Here is a 21,012-nt window from a genome sequence, read left to right on the forward strand (position 1 = left end):
ATAACAAAAAGGCATAAAGATATTACAAAATTTCTGCAACGGCTGACAGATCTCTTGATTTACTTTGACAGGTGACAATAAAGCCATAGACAATGGCCATATGAAAAACACACTTTTCCAATATTTTTGTTTGCCATGAGATTCTGGTACACCTATAGTGGTAAATAAGAAAAAGATATAGAAATTCATAACATTTATTATATCAAACATAATTTCAACATACAAGAATATAATGCGTTTTTATTTTAGGCACACTGCATCGATTTAAAACATTATTTGCTAATTCAATACTATAATATTGCAATAAATTTCATGTAACTATCAAATATGTCTATTAATAAATAGTTATTAAAAACTTTTATTTATAAAAATAATGTAACACATTCTTAACTACAGCTAAGTTAAAGTTTTGTTCTAATTAGTGACCGTGTAACATTAACAAATGATATCATTAAATGCACTGTTTACTTCTATTTTATTAAGTATTTATAAGGTGATAATGAATGATAATTTTAAAATGTTTTTTTAAGTTCCATTGACACATTCAATAAGTATTAGAAATTAATATTTTTACATTACATAAAGTCAACATAATTATGTTTTTTCAACTGTGAAGCATTCTTAATTTTTTTATGATTATGTTTAGCTTTAAGTAACAGTAGCATGCACAAAGACATAATTATGAAATGACTACATGGGTTTTGAAGTAGTCGATAAAAATACTAGGTCATCGCATTGTATTAAAATATTTTAGTAAAAATAACTTGAGTTACAACTAGTGAACTTTTTTCAACCATTCGTAATTTTCATCATACTCAAACACCAAAACTAATAACAAAACAACTAAAATCTTCGGATAGAAGAAAAAAATATCAACAAAAAATATAACAATAATAATCTCTTATCAAATAGTTTCAAGCGACAATAACAATTAAAGCAAGATTATTTACACGATTAATAAAATATTAATAACATGGAATGTTTAAACGTGAACAAATTCGATCAATATATCAATGTTAAAAAAACGTTAAGTTTTACTGCAAGATAGTATAATTATATGTAACTAGCTGACCCGGCGAACTTCGTACCGCCTTAGCGTAGAGATTTTCTTAATATTTTTTTCCGTAAGAACCATCCTTGGACTTCCACAAACATTTAAAAAAAAGAATTATCGAAATCGGTTCAGCCGTTCACACGTGATGCCGTGACAACGCGAAACGGGTTTCATTTTTATATATATAGATTTTAATTAGATTTTTGACACCAATTATCAATCATTTCTTTTCTAAAGAACACCATGCTGATCTTAAAAACTAAATTAGCGGTAAATTAAGATTTTTAATTAATTTCAAATTGATAAAAATATATCTATTGAGTTGGTAAAGAAGTGACGTCATGTCACACAAAATCTATGGGATAATCGCATTTTTACAACAAACAAAAAGTACGTCAATTGATCGGCGGTGTCAAATGCTCAATTTATTAATGATTTTATATTTTAACGACCAAATAATTACAGTAAATTAATCTAAGATTGCAGTCTGGGTCTGGTCTAGTTCAATGACTGAATAAGTTACATAATACATTGCACAATAATATAGGCCACAATATCACGACAACCTTGTTCAGTCATCATTGTCGCCCAGCATAGACAATGGATCGTCGAAGACTGGTTCTGCTGTTTTGGTTGATACTTCTCTCGCCGACCTTGTGGGTTGAGCAATGGTGGCTAAAAAAAAAGATTTGGAAATTAACGTTGTATTCTCCCATCCTTTGTGTAAAAGGTACAAATTATGGCAACTCTTAAAAGTCCCAAAAAAGGAATAGAGAAAAATCAAAAAGGTTTTATAGAGTTAGATATTATCAAAAAATCTGCAAATTGCTTTGATTTTTGAGTGTAAAATTAAAACGATGAGATTTTACAATGGATTCGGAATTTTAAGAATAAATTTTCTAGTTTACCCACAAATCTATTATGGTAAAGACATAAAAATAAATAGGTTATAACTTACCGGGGTTGCTTTTGACTTTAGCTCCAAACAAATCATCATCATCATCTTCATCACCAAACAGAGAACTCTTCACCTCAACCCTTTTCACATCTTTCACAGCTTTCGTATCTTTCGTCTCGCTCACAACTGCTTTAGTATCTTGCTTACCCTTTCTCCCGCCGAACAAATCTTCTTCACTGTCAGAATCAAGTATAATTTTCTGTTTGGGCGCGACTTTCTTATTTTTATTGAACAGTTCATCATCATCATCACTTAGGTCGTCAAATAATGATTTCTTGTTATCACCCTTTTTGTCAATAGTAGTTTTTGGTTGTGCATCTTTATAAGCATTTCCTAATGTACTAATATTAGCTACTGCTTCAGTGTTTTTAGAAGAACTTCCTATGTTTTTAAATAGATTATCATCGTCAAGGTCCATACGAGGTGGTTTTGTTTCGGCAGGGGCAGAGAAAATGTCTTCGTCGTTTAAAATGTAAACTATTTTGGATGTCACAGTTTTAGGTGATTCCAATTTTGGTTCGGCTTTGATTTCGACTTGAGTTGGAGATTCTGTATCAGTATCTTTCACTTCTGCCTTGGAATCTGTAGCAGAATTGTCTTTTGGCGTGTTTGTGGTATTTTCAACGAGGGTTTTATTGGAGTCTTGAGTTTTAGGCTCAAAAAGACCAGGAATTTCCTTGTCTTTGACCGTTTCAAATAGGGTTTTATTGGAGTCTTGAGTTTGAGGCTCAAAATCATCCGGTTTTTCCTCACCTTTTATTTTTGAATCGACAATATCAGTACTTCTTTCTAAATCAGTCTCAAATTTCACCTCTAAGGATGGTAACTCTTCAGATTTGGCGACTATTTCGCTAGTTTTAGGTAATTGTGTCTCTATATCAGTTTTGAGTGTGTCCAAATCATCAAACTTCGATATACTGTCCTCAAAGTCTATATTTACTTCCTTCAAGCTCTCCGGTTCCTTATAATCATCTCTTTGTGAATTAACTTTAGTTATTCCTTTAGACACGTCGTCTATAGAACTAGAATTATCAGTAGAATCATCGCCAAAGTCTATACCAGATTTTCTAACAGCTTCTTTCCTAGCTCGTCTTGTGCTGGGTCGCCTTTTGACTTGTATCTTTGCTCTTTCTTTGGATATTTTGTTGTCTAGCACTTGAGAATCCGGCTCGCCTTCGAAACTTACAGATTTAACCATCACCGGCTCAATTTTCTCTTTAGAGTGCAAATCTTCGCTACTTTTAGCAAATATTTGGCCGTCTGTTTGTTCTAAAGACTTTTTATGTTCTTTTTTAAGTAAATCATCAGTACTTTTGGTATCAATTTGATCCAACGCCTTTTTCTTAGGGGACGCACCAGGTAGCAGAGTACTGACGTCTATGTTGAAATTCATAGTTTTCAGTTTACCCACTTTTTTAGGTTCTCCATCGGTAGTGTCTTTTTGAGATTCTTTTGATAGAGGTTTGGGTTTGTCTATATGAGGTTTAGGATCTAAAATCGAAGGTTTTTCTTTATTTAATGCCATTTCTTCTTTTGCTGCTTGTTTCAATTCAGTTTTAGAATCGAAAGTTGGCAATTTTGGGACGTTCTCAGATGATTTCACAACAGCATCTGAAGTTACAGCTTTAGGAGTGCTAAACAAATCGTCGTCTGAATCTGTATTTAGAAAATCATCATTGAGATTGCTTTTTGTTGGTTTCTGAGTGAAATCGACATCAATAGCGGGAGGTTCATCGTGGAATATACCGAATAGTGCATCTCTGTTAACTTCAGGACCCAATTCCGGTTTTTCATCAACAACCGGTTCATTTTTCTTAAAGAATAAAGCCTCGTCTTCGGAATCATCATCGAATAGGGCATTAATGTTCTTACTTCTTTTAGGTTCTTTAGATTTCTTGAAAGCCGGCGGTTCGCTGAAGATATCGTCGAATACATTAGGCGTGAACACTGGATCGCTTGTAGTTGGAACGTCATTTAGTTGGTCAGCGAAAATATCATCATCTTTCAAATCATCTACGGTGTCCATAGGAGGCGGTATTTCTAAGTCTGTTTCTGGCAAGAAAGAATCAACCTTATCATTACTACTTTGAATTTCTTTTGGTAATTTTGATTCTTTTTCTTCTGTAGGTTCAAGTTTCATTTTATTCGTACTGTTTGTATTTTGTTCAGTTTTTAGTGATTTAGATTTAGTGTCTTCTTTTTCCATAGTTATTTTATCATCTGATGTGTTAAGTGGATCCTTGTCTGCCCATTTTGATGTTACTTCTGCATTATCTTGAACACTAGATGGAGTGATATTTGGTGCTTGTTGAATAGACTTTATATTATCATTTGTATCTTGCACATTTTTATCATTATCAAGTACTTTAGCCATATTATTGTTGTTTCTGGAAGCTACTGTTGGTTTTCTAAGAATATCTGGTTTGGGTTTAGTTTGAACTGGTTTTTTGCTTTCAAATATTGATTCTTCTTCATCATCGAATAATGATTGCTTATTTTGTATCTCAGTGTTTGATTCCTTCTTTGGATTATTGGTTATTGACTCATTTCTCTCTTGATTTATTGGTCTATTCTTTTCATTGTTAACATTCTCTTGTTTTGTGGTATTAGTAAATAAATTATCTGTTTCCTCATCATTAAAAACCGATGAATTTTCAATTGGATTTGCCTCGATTGTATTATTTCTTGTATTATCACTGTTATTTATAGAATTCTTATTTCCTTTATCTTCGGGAAGTTTTGTACCGAACAAATCATCATCATCATCGCTGACGTCATCGAACAGTGGTGATTTTTGATCTTTGCTTTTGAAACTCTGAGTTTGAGAATTACTTAATGTATTGTGTTCACTTATTGATGACTTTGTGGTAGTACTGCCGAATAGATCATCGTTTTCATCATCATCATCATCAAATATTGATTTAGCTGCAGTTATGCTTTTTTCACTAGTAAATACTTTCGTAGCTGCTTCCGTTTCATTAAGATCGTTAAGATTATTATCTATTTTAGTTTTATTTCTATCGTTAATGAGCATTTTATTATTTGTAACTTCTTTAGTTATGTTATCGACAGTTGAATCATTTTTGACGTTAGGTTTAGTGAACAAATCATCGATTTCGTCCTCTAAAACGCGAGTGTTGCCAGGCTTTGCAACATCTTTAACAGGTTTACTATCTGGTTTTTTAGCTGTATTCTCGGAAAATAGGTCATCATCACTATCAAAAATACTTTTGTTCTTATCACCCACACTTTTGCTATCTTCTTTTGAATTTTTTGTAACAGCAACATCCGAGAATAAGTCTTCATCGTCACCGAACAGTGTTTTTTTATTATCTGCATCCTTTTTCACTGTATTGACATTTGTAGTGAAAATATCATCTATATCATCGAATATGTTATCACTGAACAAATCTACTTTAGCTTTAGGCTTTTCTACTTCTTTTTTTATCTTCTCTTCTGTCTTCTTTGCATTTTTCTTCTGTTCTTTCTCGGATTTGGCGAATAAATCATCAAAGATATCTTTTTCTTGCTTATTTGATGTCGTTTCTGGTTCTTTCGGTGGTTCGTCGTTAGTTTCGTCGTCGGAGGACGAAGTTCGTCGGTTTCGTCGCAAGATGGCGGCTCCGATGCTCTCGGCGCCTCTCGTGTTGCCGAAGAGAGATATTCCGCCGATCGGTTTCTGTAAAAATTGCAACATTTTTTTACTACGAGACTATTCCCCCCGCTGCAACTCCTGTGTAGCCAGGATCTACAGCTTGACCGCCAATAACCCAACCAGTGGAGGTCAAGTTTGTCCCGGGGGAAAGTTAAACTGTCATTGGATCCGCAACGAAATCAAATTAATCATAAGAACATAGGAGGACTGGGTTCTTTATTAGCCTAGGCGCAGACCATTGACTTTTAGTTGGCCGAAAGTTGGGTCGGGCTGTTGATTCGTATGGAGATGTATGAAAGTGCGCACATTCCGCCGATTTTGTATCGGCCGATTCGTCATACAAATTAAAATCGGGCGAAACTATTGGCCAACTAAAAGTCGGTGTTCTGCGCCTAGACGAATAAAGAACCTAGTGTAGTTTCTATTCGTACCTTGACATTTTCAACTTCGGGCCTCGTAGTGTCTTGCGTAGGCGCAGACTTGACCTGCCGCTCTGCAAACAATTCTGGTTCCGAATCGCCTTCAAATAGAGTCGACTTTTGCTTGGCAGGAGTCGACGACTGTAATACAAATACAAAATAAAAGCGAAAGGTCACCGATTGACTGACGCCCGTACTCGCAAACATTACTATGAGGTCTCACAGTGCGCGTGGACGCACAGGGTGACACACGAACCAATCACAGAGCTCTATTCAACGCTGTGCATTCGATCTGCTGCTTAACTTAAGCAAGCGTGCAAAATGAAATAGCCCGCAGAATCGCTAAAATCAAGTGGCAGTGGGAGGGGCACATAGCTCGTAGAGACGATAGCCGTTGGGGCAGAAAAGTTCTCGAGACCACGAGCCGAAAGACGTAGTGTGGGCAGGCCTCCCACTAGGTGGCCCGACGACCTCATAAGGGTGGCGCTGGATGCAGGCCGCTACCAACCGGCCATTGTGGAAATCGTTGGAGGCCTATGTTCAGCAGTGGACGTCCTATGGCTGAAATGATGATGAAAATACACACCTGGGTATCCTTAAAATCGCTAAAAACATCTCCATCGTATTCCTCCCTCAGCCCGCTAAAAAGCTCCTCTGCCGTGCGACTCTGGTCCTTATTACTGTGGGAATAAGGCTTGTTTTTGTGCAACTCCGCGAATATATCGTCGTCCTCCTCTGGCGTATCGTCGTCCTGCTCTATTTGGCAGTCGAGGGGCGGGGGCTCGTCGGAGAATATTGTGCCTGAGAAAAGGAAATTTCATGTTTTCTATTACAAATTACAGTAAAGTCCGGTCGCCGAGCAGATAGAATTTCGTCCAATGACCCCAAGCTACCCATCCTTATCGCTCGCGCGTAATTATGTTGCTGTCGCGTTCGCACACTCACTGCGGGCGCGCGTCGCACAGTCGCGACAGCAATACAATTACGCGCGAGCGACGGTGTGTGGTGTGTGGTCGGCGACCGGACTTTATTACAAATTTAATTACAGTAGACAGTAATATCGCTCGTAATACAACTGCATAAAATGACAGTGTTTAGCTTAATGCGTCATAATCTGAGGGCTTAAAAAATATGAACATTTTAGGTCTTGAAAGTACCCGCTAGGGGCGCTGTACAATCCGTCATACATTTAATGTCATTTTTTACGCACTTACTACATCGCTTGCCTCTCTAACTGACGACATTTAGAAAAAATTTCAGGCGATTAGACAGATCGATTCGTCTTGAAAAATTGATTAAGATGGTGAAGATAACTCAGTTTCGAAAAAAATGACAGATACGTCAGTTAGAGGCAAGCGAAGACTAGTGACGACGTTTGATGTAAACTCACACTAAGCTCTCTGTATATGGCGTATAATTTTCTAAAAATGCACAAAAACTTAAAAATTTTGAAAACGGTGATATTTTTATTAGGGTCAAAAGATGTTAGGGAGACCATGGCGAGGCCTATCGATGGATACAGGGTTATCCATTGTTTTTGGGACACCCTGTATAATTTCTATTTCATTACCCAGTCATCATCACAATTGTAATTATAACAAAAGTAAAACAAACAACTTACCAGGTGTAGGTTGCTCCACGCGGTACACCTTGCGTGTGGTCGGATTCGGTGGACTGTACTCCGGTTCTTGAACTGGTATCTGTAAGACAACAGAGAAATGTCCAATAATCATTTCTGGCTTTGTGTATCACATGCGACTCTTGCGAACCACTTAAAAATTAAATACAGAGTACTGTACGGCTAGCACGAAAAACTTTCGAGTTCGAATCGTTTGCGTATTCTAATCATCATCATCATTTCAGCCATAGGACGTCCACTGCTGAACATAGGCCTCCCCCAATGCTTCCAATCCAATCGCCATCAAACGTAAAGTGTCGTAAAGTGAACTTACAGTGAATAAGGTTCTGGAATGGAGGCCGCGTACCGGAAAATGCAGCGTGGGACGTCCACCCACAAGGCGGACCGACGACATCATAAAGGTAGCAGGAAGGCGTTGGATGTAGGCCGCTACCAATCGATCAACATGGGAAGCATTGGGGGAGGCCTATGTTCAGCAGTGGACGTCATGTGGCTGAAATGATGATGATGATGATGATCACCAGTGCCGGGACCGAACCCATGTCCTGTTCGGACGGCAATTCGGAACTTGTCTGACGGGTTCAACACTAGAAGTCCTGTTGCTAGAGTGATGATGATCCACGTGGATCACTAGTGACTCACACGCCTTACGTGCCTTTTCACACGTTCCGGTTGCCGGCTATCCGGCGCCGGGTACCCGGTGGTGAAGTGTATGGGCATGGTACGGAGCTTTCACATGTTCCGGCGTAATTAATCCGGCATTCGGTCGCCGGGTGCGCGCCGGATCCACCACTGTACGTCCGGTCGCCGGGCACCGGTTAGCCGGCGGCCGAACTGACAGTGGTGTATGGAACACGCAACTAGCTTTCACACGCGCCGGCCGGTCAGTCGTCCAGGTACTCAGTCTGCGAGAGTTGCAGTTTCTCATTTTTGTATCCTGACGTTGCAAAGAGTTCTTCAAACGTTTATGTAATTCATCAAAAGTAGTTGTACTTGAAAAACCTGTCTTCATGTGCTCGTAGATCTGGGAATAATGTATAGAATGCACCTAATGCTTCTCTTTTCATATTAATTGTATGAACCCAATAACTTCTTGATATTTCTTTCCGGCGCAGATATTTTCGTCTTCGATATATTTATTTTTTTATGCATAACAAGGCAGGTATTTGATCACAATCGCACCTGATGTTAAGTGGGATGCAGTCTAGGATATAAAAGCCACATTGCAATTATTTGTTCACGGTCCATCTTTGAAAGTATGAAATGAACGAGACTGTACTCTTGTCGGCTCTCTAGTCGATACTGCCGTCATCAACCGGGGCGTGTGAAAGCTCATTTGACGCCGGGTAGCCGGCAACCGGGACGTGTGAAAAGGGCCTACCTGTGGTTACTGTTCTCCAAGCTTCTGGCAGGTCTGACGGGTTTAGTGATGGAACGTCTTGTTGCTAGAGTGATAATGACCCACGTGGATCACTAGTGACTCACGTCTTAACTGTGGTTACTGTTCTCCAAGCTTCCTGCAGGTCTGACGGGTTTAGTGATGGGACTTCTAGTTGCTAGAGTGATGATGATCCACGTGGATCACTAGTGACTCACGTGGATCACTAGTGACTCACGCCTTAACTGTGGTTACTGTTCTCCAAGCTTCTGGCAGGTCTGACGGGTTTAGTGATGGGGCTTCTAGTTGCTAGAGTGATGATGACCCACGTGGATCACTAGTGACTCACGCCTTACCTGTGGTTACTGTTCTCCAAGCTTGCAGGTCTGACGGGTTTAGTGATGGAACTTCTTGTTGCTAGAGTGATAATGACCCACGTGGATCACTAGTGACTCACGCCTAACTGTGGTTACTGTTGTCCAAGCTTGCAGGTCTGACGGGTTTAGTGATAGAACGTCTTGTTGCTAGAGTGATAATGACCCACGTGGATCACTAGTGACTCGTGCCTGATATTCTGTGCTGGCTGTCTTCCCACTCTCCTAGCGAGTTCTGCTGCTGACGCGTTCAACAGTGGAAATCTTATTGCCGATGGAATAATTCACATGTATCACCAATGACTCATTACCTGTGCTTGCTGTCCTCCTAGCTTCTTAGCGAGTTTTGCTGCCGAGCCGGGTTTAGATGTGGACATATTGTTGCTAGAGTAATGAATGATGATGATGATGACCAGTGCCTCACCTGTGCTTGCTGCCCTCCCAATCGCCTCGCGAGCTCGGCTGCGATGTCTGAAGGCGACGGCTTGATCGTCGCGGCCGGGACCGAGCCTATGTCCTGCTCGGACGGCAGTTCAGAACTTGCTGTTGATTCCTGAAATATTTGGAGTAAATAAACTGAATTCATTCATTCATTGGGTGCGTTTGGCGGAAAATATTGTAAGCGTTTAGAGCATAATGGCGATCGCAACGCCAGTTTTCGGCGAGGACGCGTTTGCTAACTTCAATAGTGACTTGAATCTGTGACTTTTCAGATTTTTTAAGCCAGCAGTTTAGTTTTTAGAGGGGGGAGGGACGCCCTACTCGAACAAAAATTGGCACTTTAAACTTTAACATATTGTAAACGGATCCCTAAATCGAAAAATGGTCTGTAAAACTCCTAAGCCATTTTAAAAGAGCTACCGAATGATACCCCACGCAATGGGGTAGAAGAAGAAAAAAAAATTCATGCCCAGTTTAATGTAGGGGAGCTACTCTAAAAAAATATTTTTTACAAAATTTTCACCAGATCGTCGGTCCACCTAGTAGGAGGCCTGCCCACGCTACGTCTTCCAGCCCGTGGTCGCCACTCGAGAACTTTCCTGCCCCAACGGCCATCGTCTCTACGAGCTATGTGCCCCGCCCACTGCCACTTGATTTTAGCAATTCTGCGAGCTATGTCGGTTACTTTGGTTCTCCTGCGGATCTCCTGGAAGAGCCTGGATGCGGGCAGCGCAGGACCGTTCATTGTGGAAAACCTTGGGGGAGGCCTTTGTCCAGCAGTGGACGTCATTTGGCTGAAAACGAACGAACGAACAAAATTTTATTCTACCGTTTTGTCAGCGTGGTTAATATACGTACCTCCACAAAATTACAGCTCTCTAGTGATAATAGTTTCCAAGCAAAACCTCGGACAGACATATCGAAACTATAAGGGTTCCTTGTCAGGACTACGGAACCCTAAAAAACATGTCTCTCCTAGTGCAGTCGGGTAGCAATACTAGCAAAACATACCTCTCTCTCGTGCTGCGCCCTGGCCGGCTGGCTTATGGTCATCTCTGGTTCGGAGTCGGAGAACTCCTCATTCTCATGGTCTTGCTTCGACATCGAGCTGTCCGAATCGCTGTCTTCGGGGTGCAGGCCTGGTGATTCAAATCAAATAATATAAATATATTCAAAATGTACAAATAAAGCGTTTTCAAATGATACCAAACACGGCATATTTATCTTAACTTTATTTTTTTACTCTGAATGTTTTGTCCGCTAGAGGGCGCCACATTAGATTTTGTGAAACCCCATATAGCCTATAACCAGCGGACAATTAAGACGCTTCTAATGATATGTCATTTGTCGAATTCTGATAAGTAGTTTAGAAGTTAAAGAAAGAAAATTAAACGAAACTTGCGAGCAAAAGTATAGTAAGACGTCAGCACAGACAGCGTACACAGAAATCTTTGCTAGTGTTATGTACTCAACTCTCGTTGAGCGATCTACAGTGTGTCCCAGAATGGGTGAATCAAACTGCTAGGGGAGGTAGCTCTTCGTTCGTTTCAGCCAAATGACGTCCACTGCTGGACAAAGGCCTCCCCCAAGGTTTTCCACAATGAACGGTCCTGCGCTGCCCGCATCCAGGCTCTTCCCGCGACCTTTACCAGATCGTCGGTCCACCTAGTAGGAGGCCTGCCCACGCTACGTTTTCCAGCCCGTGGTCGCCACTCGAGAACTTTCCTGTAGGTAGGTAGGTAGGTAGGTAGGAGGTAGCTCTACTAATGTACTATTCCTAAAAAATATGAAAAAAAATAAAGCGCATAAGGAAACAAAAAAAATGTTTTTTTTTTAAAGTGAAAATAAATCAGCTTTGCCTAAGTATCTGGCTATAATTGCTGCGTTTGGAGTTTATTTGTAACTACTAATATTAATTGTACATGATCGCTTCGTTTATCTGTAAACAAACTTTTGAAAATAATGACTAGATTTCGAGTTTAGAGCACTTTATTAAAAAAAAAAATCATATTTTTTAAGGATAGTACATTAGTAGAGCTACCTCCCCTAGCAGTTTGATTCACCCATTCTGGGACACCCTGTATACAAGCCGTCTAATTTTGTCTCAAGGAGCTTTTAATAAAACATGTTTATGATTTTTTTGCCCTACCAGCGCTTTGAGACAAACATTTGGCAAGTGCTAGGAAGAAGCGACGTAAAAACTCAGTTTAATAATAGAAAGAGTAGAAATATTTTTTTTTACCTATGTAACTGCCGATATTTAGCAGTTTTGTTCTTTGTGAGTTTACATAAACATTTTAAACATACATATCGTGGGTCGAATTGTCGAAAAGACGTAACTGATTTTTATCAATTTTACAGGAGCGACATTTAAGTCTGGAAGTATGGAAAATGTGCCTCTTTTTAACTGTTAATACTGACTTCCTGACAAAGAATTCAGTTACAATCTTTTTTGAGGTTATAAAATGTATGTTGTTTTCTAATAACATGGTGTGTTTAGCTCAATATCGCCATTTTATTAATTACTAGCGGCCGCCCGCGACTTCGTACGCGTGGACCTCATTTAATTACTAATGATGTTGATAGATGGCGTTTCACGGCTTCCCCCGCATGAATATTTACGAATGTCAAAAATGTTTGTCCAGCGCTGTAGATTAACCAATGACGATAGATGGCGCTTTTTACCCACGTCTTATTTATTGATTGAAATTTAGTTTATCACATATCTCATAAATTATAGCCTAATGTTAATCTGGATTATAAACAATAATACTGTAAAGTTTCATTAAAATTTGTTCAGTAGTTTTTGCGTGAAAGAGTAACAAACATCCAGAGATTCAGACATCCACACAAACTTTAGCATTTATAATATTAGTAGAATAGTAGGATGCCTTTTCGTGATTCGACCCACGATATTTGATTTTATTTATTCACCTGCATGCCATTTGTTCCTCCAGGCTTGTGAGCCAATGACGTAGGGCAGCGGTCGGTGAGCGTACATGTCTCTCGGTTTCAGGACCATTCTGTAACCAAAAAATATATTATAGTTTCTTATGGATCACTTGTGATTCATAGTAATCACTGATCATTCTAATGGAAGATGATGTGTTTGAATTAGGTACTGGCAGAGTAAATACAAATGAGTAGGTGATCTTCATAGAAACGCACCGAGCGCGGTTTGGATTTTTTTTGGATCGCTGGGGACTCGCGTGGATCGCTGGTGACTCGCGTGGATCACTGGTGACTCGCGTGAAGCTGTCGCTAGCCAGTATCTTCAGTGTATCGTGTGCTCCCGCCACGTGAGCTACGTTGCACTCAGTAGACACATGGATCACTGATGATTCACGTGGATCACTGGTGACTCGTACCTGGCGTCTTCATCATCTTCGCTATCACTGGCTAGTAATCTCGAGGGAGTCGTGAGCTGCTGCCACGTGAGCCACGCTGCGCTCAGTAGACATATGGATCACTGGTGACTCATACCTGATGTCTTCATCATCGTCGCTGTCGCTAGCTCCCGTCACGTGAGCCACGGTGCCCTTTAGTAGACACATGGATCACTGGTGATACACATGGATCACTGGTGACTCATACCTGGCGTCTTCATCGTCGTCGCTGTCGCTAGCCAGTATCTTTAGTGTATCGTGTGCTCCCGCCACGTGAGCCACGCTGCGCTCTGTAGACATATGGATCACTGGTGACTCATACCTGGCGTCCTCGTCGTCGTCGCTGTCACTGGCTAGAATCTCGAAGGTGTCGTGTGCTCCCGCTACGTGAGCCACGCTGCCCTTTAGTAGACAGATGGATCACTGGTGACGCTGCTGCTACGTGAGCCACGCTGCGCTCAGTAGACACATGGATCACTGGTGACTCACATGGATTACTGGTGACTCATACCTGGCGTCTTCATCGTCGTCGCTGTCGCTAGCCAGTATCTCGAGGGTGTCGTGTGCTGCTGCCGCGTGAGCCACGCTACTTTCAGTAGACACGTGGATCACTGGTGATACACATGGATCACTGGTGACTCATACCTGGCGTCTTCATCGTCGTCGCTGTCGCTAGCCAGAATCTCGAGGGTGTCATGTGCTGCTGCCGCGTGAGCCACGCTACTTTCAGTAGACACGTGGATCACTGGTGATACACATGGATCACTGGTGACTCATACCTGGCGTCTTCGTCGTCGTCGCTGTCACTAGCCAGAATCTCGAGGGTGTCGTGTGCTGCTGCCACGTGTGCTATGCTACGCTTCAGTAGTAATACTTCTGACTCTGACGATGGTGCTTTTGGGACTTCCTACAAACAAATTACACAATTAAATACAAATTCAAACATTTATTGCATGAAACACGATACACAGACCAAAAATTTACTATAGTTCTTGCAACTCACGAAGGCGAGTGAGCTTTATGCACATAACGATAGTGTAATATCTATCAAAACTTATGAACAACGAACAGTAGCGAGCCACCACACATGTATCGTTCACTCGCCTTCGTGAAATGCAACAACTATACTGATCTATGATCTACTGAACTATACGACGCACTTGATGGTAAAATAGTCAGTTATTCTGTGATTGAGGATTCCGAGTGATGCTCGCTTCTATCTCTGAATGAAATTCAGTCCAAGACCTTCTCCGTTATAGTTGAAAAAGAAAGAAATGACTGGCGGATGGTTTGTTATTGTTTGTGAATGATATAACAACTATTGTGCGCTAGGACGAGAATCGCCATTGAATTCCGTGAACACAGAGAAAACCCTAACATAAATAATAAACATCTAAATCCCGGTCCGTGAGCACGTAGAATTTTGTCCAATGACCCCTATCTACCCATCCTTATCGCTCGCGCGTAATTATATTGCTGTCGCGACTGTGCGACGGGCGCCCGCAGTGAGTGTGCGAGCGCGACAGTAACATAATTACGCGCGAGCGATAAGGATGGGTAGCTTGGGGTCATTGGATAAAATTCTACGTGCTCACGGACCAGACTATAATAGTAAAAATAACTTATACAGGGTGTCCCAAAAATAGTGTCAAGCCGAAACCCAGAGGTAGAACATCACTAGGGCTATCCAAATCACCCCCATGTATGTTCCGCGATTTTTGATAGTTTTAACATCTACCTGCATGCCAAATTTCAGCCCGATCCGTCCAGCGGTTTGGGCTGTGCGTTGATAGATCACTATGTCAGTCAGTCACCTTTCGAGTTAATTTATAATTAATAATTTGGAATTACCTTAGGCGGCTCTTGCGCCGCTATGTCGACGTCATCGTCGTACACTCGACTTTCGATGAACTGAGTGTTGCTTAGAGCCATGAATCTGTAAAGGAGGTATACCGTATTATTTATAATTCTATTTTTTTTTATCCACAACGAGGAATCTCTTGGCCTGTATCTCACCTGATGGTAAGTGATGATCAGGCCGAAGGTGGAAGCGAGCTTCACCCGGAATCCTCAACCACGGAGGAACTGGCTATCTTACCTCTAACTGCCGGAACACAACAATGCTGTTAACATTGTTGTTATGGCGACAGACTTAGGTAAGATGTTGGTAGCTAGCCAGGCGGACTTAGAACAAGCCCTACCACCAACCAAACCGAACAGAAAAATCTGCCCCCACTGGGAATCGAACCCGGGACCTCTGCGTCTGAAGCTGGTGGTCTTACCACTAGACCACAGAGGCGGTTATATCAATATACAGGGTGGGAACGATAAGTGACAGTTAATATGAAGTTTATTGTAAATCATCCCAATTTGAATTTAATTTTAAAACATACAAAATCTTACTTATTATTAACGTTCTGCAGGTCGACGCTAGCGCCATCCAGCGCCAGAACCATTTCATCCAGCTTCCGGTTCACCTCCTGGCATCGGGTCACCAAGCTCTGCAAGTATAACAATGTTGAATTATTTTAAAGCGTGTAGTCCTAACTAAGTACATAAATGATTCTCCTATAGCATAGATGAGGGTTTCCCAATTTTTTTTTTTGCCAAGGAACCCTAACTGATTATACTTTTCCTAGCGGAACCCCCGTACTACTCCGCCCGCACGCCCTGCCCCTCCCTTGTGCGTAAACAAGTCGGTGCGAGCGAACAACGTCGGTCACGAAACGTGGGATAATATTTTTTACGGAACCCTTGCGGCCTTTCCACGGAACCCCAGGGTTCCGCGGACCACCTTTCGGGAACCGCTGGCATAGATAGATAGTTTCATCCACGAAGACTCGCCCAATAAATTTTTGGTCAAGGGAAGCGCAGGGTGCGGGTAGTTTGATCCGAGCAATCCGAGCGGCATTATTGTAGTGTGCGTGTGCACTCATGGATGATTAGTGTGAACCGATAACACTCTGACATTAGCGGAAGAATGGTGGGGCGCGTCTTCGTGGATGGAACGATCTATGGTATGATAGACAGTCTGTGATGTCACTTTTTAGATACAACCAAATATATATCTAACTTTCAAAGCTACAAATATTAATCTTACCCACTTACTTATAAAAAGTTATACGCACTGTTTTATTTAAATAAAGCATGTAATTTTTTTTAATAAGGAGATTATTTTTCAGAGTGGCTTCACACTCATAGAACAAGTAACACAGAAATACTTAATTTATTTATTTATGAACAAAAACAGTAACATGAGAATTATTTGGGTCAGGTGGGTAAAAAAGTTACGGTTTTTGCGGGTAGTTTTGTCTCGTTATCGTTGGCTAATGTCGACTGCCCAATTAAGGCTCGGTTTCCACCAAGACGGAGCAGAGTTGAGCGTAGCGGAGAAGGGTTTTGAATAACCAATCAGATTTAATTATTTCCACATCTCCGCTCCACACAGATTCGCTCCGCACCACGCCGCTGCCCGCGTTGCTCCGCTCCGCCTTGATGTAAACCAGTCCTAAGGCTGGTTTTAGTGTCACGCGGACTGTCAGTGCGGATCGGTCCGCACAGCCGATCTGTATGAACTTCTAGGAAGCGAGCGGTACCTCCGGACCGCATTACTCTAAAACGCTCCCTAGAAGTTCATACAGATTGGCCGTGCGGAGCGGGTCCGCACCGGACGGTCCGCGTGACACTAAAACCAGCCTAATACCTGGTATTGCTGGCCTATCTACTTAGGCAGTACCTGGCGTGGACTAAGAGAATAGGAAGTTCGCTTGTTTTCAGATAAGTGATGTTCACAGCTGGACAAAGGGAAATGGGAGTAACTTTTTTTGTGAGACAGGAGGCGACCGAGCTTCATTTAGGTATCATTTATAGTGAGATCAAGGGACTATTCCCACCTCTCGTTCCCACCACTGCAACTCCTGTGTAGCCAGGAACTACAGCTTGACCGCCACAAAAACCCAACCAATGAAGGTCAAGTTTGTCCCGGGGGAAAGTTAAACTGTCATTGGACCCGCAACGAAATTAATCAGAAGAACATAGGAGGAGTTCGAAATTAAGGTTCGACTTCCCTCCATTGCAAAGCGGATGACAGGTGACAAACAAAGGTTTAAAACCTTTAAGAAAAAGATTATGCACCACGGACAATAAATTAAATTAAGCGGGCCTATCTTATGAGCAATTAGCAACTACCTGCCAATAATATTTTTCACAAAATCGCTTAAAAGCACGGAAATTTTTCCTGTCGCGACAAGATCGGTGTAATAAATTGCGGAAACAGATGTATGTTGTATTGAATTAAGCATTATATCACGTTCATGTTTCCAAAGATCACACTCCCACAAGATATGATGGGCAGACTGCTCATGACTGACATCATCAGTGGAACACTCGCAAAAAGGAGACGGAACTAGTTTGAATTCGTGAAGTTTATGTTTAAAGTTGCCATGTCCCGTGAGGAACTGCGACGAGCAATGGTCGATTTCTAACCATCGCCTAGTTAGACGTTCGCGTACATTCGGGAAGAATTTATATAAGTGACGTCCTTTGACTGACGTATCCCATCTTTTTTGCCATTCATTAAGTAAATCTTCTTCAACGACTTCTCGGGAATCAAATAATCGACTTATTTTAGAACGATCGCGGCTATTTAAGAAATCGGAGGTTATATTTTCCCTTGATGCGAAGTACATAGCCGCACGCTTTTGTACCTCTAAGTCGACCGGCAGTACACCAGCCAGGACTGGCAGAGCCTCCGTGCTCACAGTTCTGTAAGCTTTGCAAAGAAAAATCAATGCAAGGCGTTGACTTTGGAGTAGTTTCCGTCGAGCGGCTCCTATAGTAGCTCTGTCAGCCCAAACTGGTGCACCATAGCAAATGGAGCTTAAATAAGTGGCCGAATATATTACTCGGAGGATTTTAAACGTTAGACCCCACGTCGAGGTTGAAATGTGACTTAAGGCATAAAAGTTCTTTTTAGCTTTTTCACCGATCTGTTTAATGTGCTCGACAAAACTAAAGTTTTTCTCTAAAATTAGTCCGAGATAGCAAACAGATTCCCGTTTTTTAACAGTTATTTCATTGAATTTAATGCGAGGCAAAACTTTAAGATTACCTTTTAATAGAAGCTGATAAGTTTTGTGAGGGGCAAACTGCAAACGATTCCTGTCTCCCCATTGAGATATTAAATTCAAGCATGTATCCGCTAGATTTTCAAGCTTTGATCTAGTGTCAGCCAGTCAGTTATAGTGAGATCACTTGATGGTACATGATTACCGTCGCCCATAGACACACGCAGGGCGGCCTTAAGAGGATTCATCATTATTTCAGCCACAGGACGTCCACTGCTGAACATAGGCCTCCCCTAATGCTTTCCATGTTGCCCAATTGGTGGCGGCCCGAATCCAGCGACTGCCCGCTACCTTTATGAGGTCGTCGGTCCACCTTGTGAGGAGTACCTGGTGTATGTTCTGCAGGATGTCCAGCAGTTGCTTGTCCCCCGCTAGACTCCACTGCGGCGCGGCGCTTCGTAGCGACGTTGTGTTTGCCTCCATTGCTGCTTGCTCGCTCACTGGAACGAAGAAATATTTGAAAAAGTGACTGACAATAGTGGCTGAGTTTCTTGCGCTGCTTCTTCTCAGCACTGGCCCATTTATTGTCCTGAAGCAGTGGTAGGGTTAATACTGGGATGTGTAAAAGTGCTTTATAAAGCCCACTTGCATAAATTAATGAGTTTTATTGAACTAGATTTGCCCACGTTTTTGCTGGCTGAAGTTTGGTCACTCATAGTTTCTTTAAATTCTTAGTTCCAATTCGACCAAACTTTTATCCAATAACTCCTGGTATAACTGGCACATTGACAGTTTCAGTATGGGATAAGTAGGTAAATTTTAAGTTGATTTTTCTGTCAAGTTGGTGGGCGGGGCTTGTCACTCTATATGTTTTGACAAGCAGTTTCATAGTAAACAAGAGCTTGATGTTTGGAATTAATATTCTTCCCTTTAACAATGTTTGTTTTATTTTATTTTAAAATTACTCCAGATTACTTCATAATGTAGCTTCATACAATAAACTTGGTAACACAAACTTTACTACCTCTTTTATATTATTACTGTAGAAGACAAAATCTAATAAATAAAATCAACAAAATATTGTCAGTGGAATAATCTATACTAATATTATAAATGCAAAAGTAACTGTCTGTCTGTTCACGCCTAAACCAATTTTGATGATATTTGGCATAGAGATAGTTTGAGTCTCAGGAAAGGACATAGGATAGTTTTTATCCCGGTTTTTTAAACATAGACGTGCGCGATATAGTTTTTCTGTGACAGACAAAATTCCACACGGGCAAAGCCGCAGTCGGAAAGCAATTAATAATTAATTAAAACTAAGTTTTAAACTTGAATAAATAACAAGTAAAAAAACTAGCACTGCCCTGGTTTACTCATATATTTGTTCAGGTGTGAAGTAGATTTTAGTGTCATATTATGTTAATCGAAAAAAAACATTGCAAGATATAACATTAAGTGTAATATTAAATTATCAGTATTTGTTCGTACTTTAAAAAAAATTATAATTCGTTTTTAGAAAAAAAGGCAGTAAAGTTGTGTCAAAATCACGTTTAGAGCTATGATGAGTTTAACAGAAGAACACATAATTTTATTTTCTACTAGCTGAAACATCAAACGTCGTTTTGCACCAAAAGGTATGAAAATTTAGGTCTTCTTAGAAAATTTTAAGAATCAGTCAAGACGTTTCAGAATAATTTTGTTACAAACACTGTGGCATCAAGATTTAATGTATTAGATATAAAAAAATATTGATATTCAAGTTCCACATAGAAATTACAATGGTGATACTATGACCAGTCTTTATCCACACTAAGTTGTGTACAACACTTTTAAGTGAATAACTTGAGAAAGAAAAAGTTAATAAACCTCTCAGCTTCATTAAATCCTAATAAAATGATTATAAACTTGAATAAAATAGCAATGACACAATTATAACTTGATAAACACAATCAACTCTTTTTGGATCACATTATTGGCCGCAAATCACGAATCATGTTGACAGTGATATCATTAGTCAATACATGCAAACCGGACGAGCTCGTGAAGCAAACGAGTAATTGAGATTATTAAAAAGTGTGCTAGACTAATATAATAACCATACAAGGCATCTATGTCCAATTACACTAAATTTTCTCAAGGAACTCACCCGTATTTTAACCACAACACACTTTACATCACTGCGGTTGTATATTTCGGAATTTCGACACACAAAACAATATTTAAATGCAATATAATTTAAGTTTTTTGTCAAATTTCCACAAAAATAAACACGTACGCTCGCTCGTACAAAAACAGAAACTGACAAATGACAGCGGTGGCCAGTGTTGCCAAGATTAGCGCAAAAATAATTACAGATTCGTAAGTGGTGTAACTTTCTCCACATTTTGGTACTTTCGCCATAATATTAATTAGCTAATGAATAAATTACGTAATAAAAATGCAATTCCTTTAAAATAAATCTAAATTATATCGGCCCATTGCCAATAGTAACCGAATTTAACTTCGAATATTGAAAAATTCATTAAAAATAAATTTTAAAGTACAAAATATTTGTTAATTTCTCCAAACACTTTCACAATTAGAAATAAATTAATATATTCACCTAATTATGCTTATATTTCAGGCGTTTCTTTTACTTT

General features: G+C 40.3%; 1 protein-coding gene across 2 annotated transcripts; it reads right to left on the reverse strand.

The window, feature by feature from the left end:
- Window positions 1-1,162: 1,162 nt before the first annotated feature.
- Window positions 1,163-20,660, reverse strand: FAM21 (Family with sequence similarity 21). Of its 2 annotated transcripts, XM_028309375.1 has the most exons (13): window positions 20,520-20,660; window positions 18,758-18,870; window positions 15,708-15,805; window positions 15,156-15,240; window positions 14,084-14,211; window positions 12,853-12,941; window positions 10,930-11,057; window positions 9,902-10,030; window positions 7,708-7,786; window positions 6,673-6,887; window positions 6,099-6,227; window positions 2,013-5,691; window positions 1,163-1,729 (listed from the first exon to the last, which is right to left on the reverse strand). In XM_028309375.1, exons 2-13 carry the CDS (start codon window positions 18,851-18,853, stop codon window positions 1,626-1,628), a joined length of 4,959 nt encoding a protein of 1,652 aa, XP_028165176.1. In that variant the 5' UTR covers window positions 18,854-18,870; window positions 20,520-20,660; the 3' UTR covers window positions 1,163-1,625. The 2 variants fall into 2 exon arrangements, with proteins under 2 accessions (XP_028165176.1, XP_028165177.1); XM_028309376.1 differs by lacking the exon at window positions 6,099-6,227.
- Between the last annotated feature and the right edge of the window lie 352 nt (window positions 20,661-21,012).

The sequence above is a fragment of the Ostrinia furnacalis genome, unplaced genomic scaffold, assembly GCF_004193835.3.
Source record: "Ostrinia furnacalis isolate ACB-3 unplaced genomic scaffold, ASM419383v2 OfSCF2709, whole genome shotgun sequence".
In the NCBI taxonomy this organism is placed as follows: Eukaryota; Metazoa; Arthropoda; class Insecta; order Lepidoptera; family Crambidae; genus Ostrinia; species Ostrinia furnacalis.

Coding starts and splice junctions, on each gene's coding strand:
- FAM21 (XM_028309375.1), bottom strand. CDS start 18,853: ATGGAGGCAAACACAACGTCGCTACGAAGCGCCGCGCCGCAGTGGAGT. Junction 15,241..15,707: donor CTGCAGAACGTTAATAATAA/GTAAGATTTTGT, acceptor CCTCCTTTACAG/ATTCATGGCTCTAAGCAACA. Junction 14,212..15,155: donor CGGCGCAAGAGCCGCCTAAG/GTAATTCCAAAT, acceptor ATTTGTTTGTAG/GAAGTCCCAAAAGCACCATC.